This window comes from Athene cunicularia (assembly GCF_003259725.1).
Source record: "Athene cunicularia isolate RWA chromosome 28 unlocalized genomic scaffold, athCun1 chr28_part1, whole genome shotgun sequence".
Lineage (NCBI taxonomy): Eukaryota > Metazoa > Chordata > Aves > Strigiformes > Strigidae > Athene > Athene cunicularia.
This window is the reverse complement of record NW_020799139.1, coordinates 2,761,318-2,771,753: the sequence shown is the minus strand read 5'-3', so window position 1 is coordinate 2,771,753 and position 10,436 is coordinate 2,761,318. Positions and strand designations below refer to the sequence as shown.

The 10,436-nt window shown below is 62.5% G+C and overlaps 1 protein-coding gene across 1 annotated transcript in view; it reads right to left on the bottom strand.

Annotated features, from left to right (window-relative positions):
- The window catches only part of TLE2 (transducin like enhancer of split 2), a 26,999-nt gene that overhangs the window by 5,702 nt on the left and 10,861 nt on the right, over positions 1–10,436 (bottom strand). The window contains 9 exon segments of the mRNA XM_026864938.1: positions 350–490; positions 1,705–1,749; positions 1,985–2,086; positions 5,133–5,149; positions 7,351–7,442; positions 7,444–7,526; positions 7,903–7,977; positions 8,193–8,255; positions 10,220–10,264. Of these exon segments, the coding sequence (XP_026720739.1) occupies positions 350–490; positions 1,705–1,749; positions 1,985–2,086; positions 5,133–5,149; positions 7,351–7,442; positions 7,444–7,526; positions 7,903–7,977; positions 8,193–8,255; positions 10,220–10,264 (663 nt within the window).

Here is a 10,436-nt window from a genome sequence, read left to right as displayed (position 1 = left end):
TTATTATTCAGATAACATTACAGTACATTACGGAAGGGAAAAAAAATAAAAAAAAAAAAAAGAGAAAAATCAAAATCGATTGCTGAGAGCAGCTCTAGGGAATCCTGCAGGCAGCTGGATGGAGAATACCTGCAGAGCCAGGGCTGTGCCCAGCAGACGCCCACCCTCCCTCTGAGGGCAGAGGCCTCTGCCCCAGCGCCGGGGCTCTGGTGGTGGGAACAAGCGCTCAGCACCAGCATCTCCTTGCTCACCCTTGGGCCGCAGCAGACAGAGGCCACAGACAAATTTGGGGCCGCGTCCCCAGCCCCGCTGCCTACCCCCAGCCCAGGCTGCCCATGCCACTCCCTACCAGGCTCTGGTCCTTCGGCTTGAGGGGCGTCGTGCTCCGGCTGGAGGCGAGGGATGAAGGGCTCTCAGGCACCTCCCGGTGGGTTGGCGGGAGCTGGCTGCTGGGTGCATGGCTGGGGCTGCCGGGCTCTGAGGAGGGGTCCTGGGGGGAGAGGACGTCTCTGTGGAGCAGGAACCCCAGTCCCCCTGCACAGGCGGGCAGGCCCCAGGCAGCCACCCCCCAGCCCAGAGCCCAGCAGGGACCGTCACCCGCAGCCAGGTCAGGCGAGCCGCCCCCTTCCCCGAGGAGCATCCACTCGGAGCCCTCAGCTCTGCCCCACTGTCCCCTGGATGAGAAACCTCCTTGATTTTTCTCTTTGAACAAAAGTAGAGGTGACAGTGGATTCAGAGGACACTGGTGGCCACAGATGCCTTCACAGGCAGGGTTGGTGACCAGCACACCCAAGGAACTGAGAAAGGGCCTCTTGGCAGCCCCTCGACAGCATTTCAGAGGCAAGGCCACCCATCAGCTCTTGCGCTCCTATAACCATTCAATTAGGGCTTTGATTTTTATCACCATAATTACACTGACGAGCAGTTTTTATAAGTGTCTTTTTCTGCAGAAATCCCTGCTGATGTTCCTTTCAGGGCTTATATTTTGTTGGGAAGTGGCAGGAGGGAAAAAAAAATAATTAAAAAATCACGTTTTGTCCCTCCCTCCAGTCTTCCAGGGGAGGAAAAGGGATGTCCCCGAAAACATCATCTCTTCCAAGAATAGCTGGGGCTGGGATAAAGCAGTGCTGCATCTGCCTCGGTGGGCAGGGAAGGCTGCGCCAGAAGTGCCTGGCAGCTTGGTGGCAAGAGACTGAAATCCAGCACGCTGCCTGCACTGAGGCACGGACACGGGCTGCTCTAAGGCCAGGCACCGTGTGAGGCCGCGCGGCTGGGGCTGGCCGGGCTGGGGGCGTGCGACAAGCTCTCCTTGCCAGAGGCAGCACGGCACACCTGCGCCCTCCTCCTGCCCCCTCCACGGGCGTGAGGGGCCAGCAGCAAGCCCAACTCCCCGGGGCTCCCGCCCCAGCTCATCAGCCTCCCCATATGGGCAGAGCGGCCGAAGGAGGATCGCGAAGTGGAGCCAAGTCCGTGGCTAGCAAAGCGGAGCCCTGGCTGGCACAACCCCCAACCCAGCGCTCTGTGAGCCGCAGTCAGCCTCGGCCAGCACGGGCCCATCACAGCAGGGCTGGCACGTGCCCAGCAGCACCGACCTGGAGCCTAGCAAACCCTGAAGCTCGGGAAACAGAGTCCTAAACCTGATGACCACAGCTTGGGCTGGGCACCCTGCAAGGCTTCCGAACGCCCTGAGGGGTGTGGGCTTACCTCGTCCACCACCAGGTTGTAGTCGCTCTTGTCCCCGTCGCTATCCTGCAAGGGGGAGAAACCTAGAGAGGCTCGGTCGGGGCTGGACGAGCTCTGGGCTCTGCCCCACAGGGCCCCAGCCAGCACAGGGCCCCCATTTCCTCCTGCTCATCATTAGTGGACCAGCACCACACCCTCAGGCAGTGACCGGACCCTCCGACTCTCCACTTGTTCGCAGGCTCACAGCCCTCTGCGCCGGGGCAGGCACGTCTCCCGCGGCCGCGCTCTTTGGTGCACTCACATACTGCCCAGGCAGGTCCTTCTCCTCCTGCTTTCTCTTCAGGCTCGTGCCCCCCGTCTGCTCCTCGTCCTGCAGGCTCTTGGCGGGGGAAGCAGAGACGCTCTGAGCCAGAGGGGGAGAGGCAGGGATGAGCAGCGGGAGGGCAGAGCCCACAGAGCCCCGCCAGTCGCGGATCCCCCCTGGAAGGGGCTCCCAGTGCCTCTGGCAGCACCCAGCCAGCGCCCAGCACGCAGCTGGTGGCCTGTGCAACCTCTGCCCAGGCCCGTCTGGGGGATGGGGGTCCCTGTCCCCCACCAAGCGGGTGTCAGGTCTAAGGGGGGATGCACCACTCGCCCCCTCTGCACAGACACTGTGGCATCCCCTTACTGGCACCCTTGGCCAGGAGCCCTCTAGGATCCAAATGTACCTGGGGGCAGAGACCAGGTTTAATCTGGCACTTTAAGCAAGGCTGGGGAAGATGTTTCCAGATCCCTGAGCTCTAGCCCAAATTCATTCTACCTCTGACAGGGCAGAGAGAAGGGAAGCAGAACAGGGATGGTCCCTGGGGTTGGCCCCCAGACTCCTGGCGTGGGCAGGAGGTAGATGCATTTTTAGGGTGCCCAGTCACTGTCCCACATGTAGCCGCAACACTCCATCTCCTCCCCTTCCCAGCCTGGCCCCAGAACGACTCCGAAGTGAGCTGCCCTCACACCCCACCCCAGACCTGGCCAGGCCCCACGCTCCAGCATTTGTCTGACCTGTTCTTAAAAGATCTCTCTGGGCAGGAGGAAGAGGGAGAGAACAAAGCCCTGCTGAGCCCCCAAACCCCGCCAGGCTCCCCGCCCTCGCCAAAGCAGAGGGGTGGGTGTCAGGGCGGCAGCCCCAACCCCGAAGGGACAGGGATGCGGAGGATGAGGAATCACAGCCACGGGCACCCAGGGCTGGTGAAGCAGAAGCAAAGTGTGGCAGCACCCCCAGCACAGGAGAGCAGATCCGCCCCTCCAGGAGATACCAAGGCATGGCAGAACGGAAAATCCCCGCCGAAGACATCGTGTTTGCTTCACCTGAACCCGCAGCTGCAGGAGCCAGGGGCTGGGACGCAGGACGGGGCTGGGCAGGACGAGCGCCCCTTCCCCGAGATGCTGCCCCCAGCCACAGGGGCCTCTCGAATCCCCCCCCACCGCTGCCCGAGGACAATAACACAGTGAAGTGGTGTCTGCTCACGCAGCCCCCCGCTCTGGCGCACACCAGGGGAACGCCAGGCCGACACCGGTTACCGGAGCGGCTGCCCTTCCTCCCAGAGCTGCTGGGGCAGTTTCTGGGGCATGGCTCCCCGGCCCTCCCGGGAGCTGTTCCTGCCAGCGGTCAGGGAGAACACACCCCATCCCAGCGCTCCCGCACGGTCCATTGTCTCCAGCACAGTAGGATTAAGAGCCTCGACTCAGACAAGCAGGGAGCAGAAAGGATGGTCCCTGTCCCCCGGGTGATCTCTGGAGCAGGCGCTAGTATATACAGGATGGGAGGGGTGATCCATCCTGCACAACACATCGACCATATCTCCCTCCTCCTCTCCCTCCTGACTGCAAGCCTAGGAGGATCAATGCCAATTGCTCCCACACGGAGGGGTCGTTAACCCTTCCTTCCCCTGCCCGTACCAGGAGCTGGAGCTCTGGCTTCCTGCAGCCAGCGAGCCTGGGAAGGGGCTCACAGACCCGGGACCCCTGACGGGCCGCGGGGTACCTGGAAAGGGAGGGCGCAGCCAAGCACTGCGGATGGGCTGGCAGCACCGGGCTCAGGTACGGAGACCTGTTCAGTGTCTCCTAAACTGGAAACTCCTTCAAAAGGACAGAGCTTGTTATTTCAGGAGCAGTCCTGGACCTTTGGATCCTTGCACCAGCAAAGACTGAAGTGGCCCAGAACCTTGAGCTACAAAACCCCGATGCAAACGTGGCCCACCCAAGCCAGCAAAGCAAAGGCTGCGGGGGCACAGTAACCAGAGCCCCCAGGTCTTACACTCCCCGCTCAGATGCTCTCCTGCACTGCCCCCTCATCCCTGCTCACACACACCCGCCACTTGGCTGCTCCCACCCTCACACTGCAGCTGGATTCACTCAGGTACCGTGGAGCTCCAGCCCAGCCACGGCCGCGTTCCAGCGCAGCCTCTGCCGCACGTGCCCGTGGAGCGGGGGCTGGCGCGGGCGCAGGGGCCATCCTGGGGCTGGACAGGGGCCGGGCTGCCAACAGCCAGGGAGAGGCGCTGGGCCCGGCTCAGGGTGAGGGCAGATGGGCCGGACACTGCCCTGGACGTGGGACGCGCAGCCGGACGTGGGTCAGGGCCCCTTCGCTTGGCCTGAGGGAGGCTCCTTCTAATCCTTGGGGAAATCAGCTCTCCTGAGAAATTGGGATGACCCCAAAATTCCTCAAATCCAGAGACTTGGCCCAGCCTCATGAAGACCCCTGCGCTGCCTGTGAGAGAGGGCAGAGCTGCCCCCAGTCCCTCTGCTGCCCACCTCCAGCTCCGTGTCTTGCCCTTTACCTTCCAGCCATGCTGAGCCCTTGCAAACTCAGTACACAGGGGAAGTCCTGGGGGCCTGTCACCCCGGTCACAGTCCTGAAAGGCAGCTCTCCGTAGCAGGGGATGCCCCCATGCCAGGGAGGGAGGGACAGGAAAGGAGCCCAGACATCGGGAAGAAGGGATGGGAGAGCCCAGAGGGGGGTGCCTGCGCTGGGGGTACAAGGGACACCTCGGACCTGTTCTGCCCTCCCAAGGAGCCCCACGCCCCCGACCCGGCCCTGCATGCGCATGAAGCCCCAGTGCCTGCCGCTGCCTCCTCCCGAGCAGGAGGGCGGGAGGCCACTGCTAGGCGAGGACAGCTCAGCTACCTCTGGGCTGTTTGCTCTGAAAAGGTCAGGAAACAAAACATTCCTGGAAATCCACTGCGAGCGCTTGACAAGGGAGCTGGCGGCAGTGCCCGCTCATGCCAGCCGCAGCTCGTGCTGCCCCAAAGCCAAAGGCCACCGCTGCCCCCGGGGCCCCCCAGCCCTTCCCAGAGCCGGCAGCCAGCTCTGACCCCCTGGAGCATCCTGGAGATGCTGGGAGCGACCGAGCACTCGCCCCCGTGTCGAGGCCACCGGCCCGGCCAGAGCCTGGCCCGCCGGCAGGACTTACCCGGCTCGGGGAGTGCTCTGGGCCCGGCGGCAGCAGCAGCAGCGTCCGGCCCATCGGTGTCAGGGAGGCAGAGGGAGGAGAGGAAGAGGCTGTTAGTGTGGAGGCTGTGCCCGAGCACGGGGTAGGGGGGAGCGGGGGGCACTGCAAGGAACACGGGAGGAGACATTGGCTGGAGTCACACCTGACCCATTTCTCACCTCGCCCATCCGCAGTGCGGATCCTCTGATGTCTAATAGGGGGTCAGCACATCAGCCTCCCTTGGGGAAGCAGGGAAAATCTCTATCCGCCCACCTACTTTCAAGAAACTCATTCCAACTTTGGAATCTCTTCCCTGGACATAGCGACAGGTCCAAGGGTGCCAGGAGGAGATGAGCTGGCCAGCCATCTGAGACCTCCTGGATCACACCCATCCCATTTCCTTGGGAAGCCACACTAAAATGCCCTGCCTGGAAACCCTCCGAGGCTTCTTGATGTGCACAACAGAACAGGTCCCTGTTTTCCCTGAACTCAGGGAAGAAGTGCCAGGAGTTTGCTGCAAACCTAAGCATGGGGTTACGGGCTGGGGTCTAGCAACCCTCTGTGGGTGCTGATGAGATCCTCAGGAGTGAAAATCATTCAGAGAAAACAACCTCATTGCAGTCTCTGCTGGCAAGAGGCAGGCGGGTGTCAGGGCTGAGGGACTGACTGCCCGTGGGGGTGTCAGGGCTGAGGGACTGACTGCCCGTGGGGGTGTCAGGGCTGAGGGACTGACTGCCCGTGTCAGCAGCTACCCCAGGGCTGTGGTCAGCATGGGGAGAAGGAGCCAGGTACCTGCCATCAGCCCTGGCTCAGTTTAATCCAAACCAGCTCCGGCTAACTACAGCAGAGCACCAGGGATTAACTCAAGCCATATGTAGCATTTCACTTTTTTAAAAAAGGCATTATTGTGGATGTCTTTGTGCCACAGCTCTGAGCTGTGCACGGCAGGAGCTGCCACGGGAAGCAGTGGCTGCCCGGGTCTCTAAGGGTTAAGGCAGGCACAGCACAGTCTGCTTTTATCCTCCCAAGTTTGTTTTTCTCCTCCAGGAAAAGGCCATCCTTAGACACAGGGACACAACCGCCCCCAGACACCTGTGCAGGGGCGCACACCGGCTGCTTTCACCACTTTCCAATCTGACGAGCAAAACCGGCTCATGGTAGGAAAATGCAACAAACCCCTCCAGTGCCCAGTTCTGCTGTTGCTGTTGGGTCCTGTCCCAGCAGCATTTCCACGCTCCGAATCGGGGACATGAGGAGCAGCCGGCACCTTCCCCAGCATCTGCAGAGGAGCGGCTAAATTTTACTGCCTGTTCCTGGTTCACAGAGCTGCCTGGCTGCCCCGAGCCCTCCGTCTCTGCCTCAGTCTCCCTCAGCTAAAACACCCGGTGCCTGCACTCTGCAGGTGACTCGGGCTCAGAGCGGCTTCTTCAGGCAGCACTTCAGCAGCAACCAGCCACCAACAAAGCTGGGTGATGTTATTAATTTGGCCTAGGCCTGCCAGTAGCATTCAGAGCACTGATTTAAACATGATTAAATATTGATGATATTTGTAAAGCACTTTGTGATCCTGATAGGAGGAAGCACCCAAAAGGCTGAGGAATTACTGCTACTCACAAGGCACCACACAGGCAATAAGGCGCTCTGCTTTTGAAAACCCTTGCCACAGGCCCACAGCTCACACAATTTCTCCTAGGGGCTTGCAACAGTATTTTCCCTTAAAGTCTCAGCTTCAGGCATCAGATCTTTACCTGGTGTAAACCTTGGTGTGAATACAGAGTGTGTCTCCGTGGTGGGGATCTCACACCCTCCCAGCTGCCCCATGGAGGGGGACCCTCATGTGCCAGAAATACTCGGGGGAACAGGAGGGCCCGTGGGGGCAGACACGTGCCTGAGCCCTGATGCCCAGCACCCGGGGTGCACACGCAGCCACCCCCATCATCGCACAGCAGTTGTTCCCCTGGTCAGAAGGAAAACCAGCCTCCCGGGGCTGCAGATATTTAATTAGCTGGATCTGTCATCCGCAGGGCTTGTGGCTCCCCCTGGCCCCAGGGAGCGGCTGCCAGGCACGGAGGAGCCCCAGAAACAGGCAGAGCAGGCAGCAGGATCCCCCCAGCGCTGCCCGCGCACCTCTGGGACGCCTGCCTGGCCCCCGCTCAGCCAGCCCTCAAAGCACTGGTCCAGCGCTGCCTCTTCCCCTTACCTCTGTTCTCCCCATCCTGGGCTACTCTGTCCTCCCTGGCAGCCAGCTGGGACTGCGCCATCAGTGCCCCGGAGAGGGCCAGGAGGCCCGGGGAGGCTAGAAGGCTGCATGCTGGAGGGGTGGGGTGTCAGCGGGATGGGGGATGCGTGGTGGGAGAGGTGCTGAAGCTGCTGCTGCTGAAAGAGAAAGAGCAAATGGTCCCGGATCGGGGGGAGACAGTGGCAGCCATGCCTGGCACCCCCCAGCTGCCTGCAGGAACCGCGATGCAAAGCGCCATGGGATAAGGCGGGAGGGGAGCAGAGCTGCGAGGCCGCACAGTCCGGGCTGCGCCGCCCACCCTTCAGCCCAGGGCACCTGGAGTTCCTCCCAGGAGGTGACCCCGACACACAGACGAGCCCAAGCCGTTGCTCTGCCCTGCTCCGCTTGGGGTGAGGGGGCCTGGGAGGATCCCAGGGGGACAGAGTGACGGACCCTCTCACCGCAGGGACCAGCCCGGCTCCCCCCCCCACTGCACCGCGTGGGCTGAACCCGCGGCCGGGCAGCGTGACTCACCCCGACGATGCTGTTCAGCTCCCCCACGGTCACCTGCTTGGCCCGTTCCACCGCCTGCAGGACCTGCTGCTGGTGCTGGGAGGAAGAGCACGGCGAGGTCACAGCGCGCTCCCGGCGTCACCCCAGCTGCCGGGGGCTGCACAGCCCCCCCTCCCATCCCTCCAGCCCAGGTACAGAGGGTTCTGCTCCCCCAACCTCCCGTGCCTCAGGCTGGACACCGGTTCGCCCCTTCCCAAGGGCCTCGAAAGAAGCCTGAGCAGTCCGGCAAGCAGCCCCGGCTCCCCCCTTACCTCCTGGGTCAGAAAGGGTACAATTTGGGTGCAGATGGCACTCAGTCTCTTGACAATCTCTGCCTGAAAGAGGAAGGAGGTATCACCAGGGTCGGGCGGGCTCTGAGCCTGTCCCCTCCAGCGGGGAGGAGGGCAGCCAAGCATCCTGCAGACACACGCAGCCCCTGCGGAGGAGTTAAACTCTCCCACCGGCACCCGCTCAGTGAAATCCTCCTGCTGCCTCGGCGTCCCTGCTGGGATTTCCTCAGCCGCTGCCAAGGGACAGCTCTGCCCGGGGCTGAGGGACCCTCCCAGGCTGTCAGATCCCCCCAGGCACATGGGAGGGAACCTGACTCCTAAATCCCTGCATGGATCCAGGCCAAGCCGAGCTCGGAGCTGTCAGTCCTTTCCCAGCCCAGCTGGCTCTGCTCAGCCCAAACCCATCTTGGCTTTGTGGGCTGCCGCGCTTGCAGCCAGCGGGCAGGCTGGCAGGGAGGGAGGAGAGCCGAGCCGCAGGCGCTGGCAGCGGGCCATCGGCGTGCGGCTTGCTCTCTCTCCCCGAGCATCGGACTCGAAACTGGAGGGAGAGCAAGGGGAACAGAAAATTCACACAAACGAATTCAGCCCTCTCTGCATCGCGCCAGCAAAGCCCTGCAAGGCACTGACGGGGGTGCGGGCTCTGCCCCCGCCGCTGCCAGCCCCGCCGAGGCCCCGGCCCAGCCAGCAGCCTCCCTGCTCGTTCCAGAGGGGAGCGGGGCACAGAGCGCCCCATCCCCTGCCCAGCGAGCAGCAACGAGGAGACAGATGCCCTGGCATGTCCTCTCCCGCCTGCGGTTACAGGCAGACCCACAGGCTGGCCACATCCTCCCCAGCGAGCGGCGTTTCCCAAGGGAAGGGGCTGTGGCTTCCAGCCCAGCCTCTCCAGAAGGAAACCCGCACCTCCCGGGGAAAACTTGATCTCCATCACTCGCTGCAAATCCACCCTGGCACTGATGGAGGGATGGGCTGCTCTGAAGTGTTTTCTCATCTCAGGTTTCCGACAATCCCTGACAGCATTGCAGAGAGGTCAAACCACTCACAAAGCCGGCAAAGAACAAAGGGAACAGGTACCTGAGGCGCTCAAAGGCTGCCTGTGCCCGAGGGGGGGGCACACCCGCACCCCGCAGCACCCAGGTCACCCACAGGTCCCCGCTGCTGCGTCAGCCACCGCCCGACGGGACCCCGGGAGCCAGAGACACCCCCCCATCTCCAGACCTGTTCTGCCCACACAGGAGCTGGGCCCGGGCTGGTCAGGGCTCCCTCCCCGCAAGCACTCGGCCATGGCCTCTGTCACCTCGCGGGCAGAGTCCCCAGGACCGCGTGGCTCAAGCCACCCCCGGGTCACGGCCCCACCGGAGCCCAGAGCAGGTGGGGACGGCAGGAACGTGCTCGCGGGCGCTACGACTCTCCCTGCTAACAAAAGGAGCAAACTCGGAGGGGCTGAGCCAGCTGGAGGAATATGGCAGTTGACTTGCCACTTTGTCAGGCATTGGTCCAAACTAATTTCCCTGGCAGAGAGCCCGTGATGACTAGATTGATAAATCTGAAGAGGGAAAGCAAATTAACGCTGGGACAAAAGGGGAACCAGGGAAGGGTGAAAACACTCCTCTGGCTTCAAGAAAGGAAAAGGGGATTAAAAAAAAAAAGATAACCCCTTTGCCTCTGGGCTCCAGCTCCTGCTGCTTCCTCCGTGCCCCCTCCTGCATCCAGGGCCCAGGGAGCCGCCATGGGGAGGTACGAGCCTGCGGGGGGCTCAAGGCCAGGCTCTGAGAGGTGATTTGGGACGGGAGGTGGGAGGCCCCATCCCAGGGCACCTTCCAGGACTCAGCAGAGCCCACCCTGAGAACTGCTGAAGCCCTTCGCAGGGCAGCCCCTCGCACAGAGCCGCGTCGTGTCCCCCGTGTCCTTACAGCTACGTGGGGACGAGGGAGAAAATTTTCCAACAAGTCTCCATCCTCGGTCTCTTCCCCACCATCCCCTGCTGCCGGCCAGGACCCCACCTCACTTACCTGCTTGTGCATTTCAATGTTCAGCCCGTAGGACATCTCATAGTACTGAGAGCAAAATCACAGCAGAGCCTGGTTAGGAGCTGCCCAGACCCACCGGCCGTGCCCCTGCGGGAGCGGAGACGCCATCGGGTCGCGCTTCCACCAGTCCCTAGTGACTCCGGCAGCGGTGACAGCAGCAGACCCTGCGGGCAGGGAGCAGGGGGCGAGGACCTGCCCC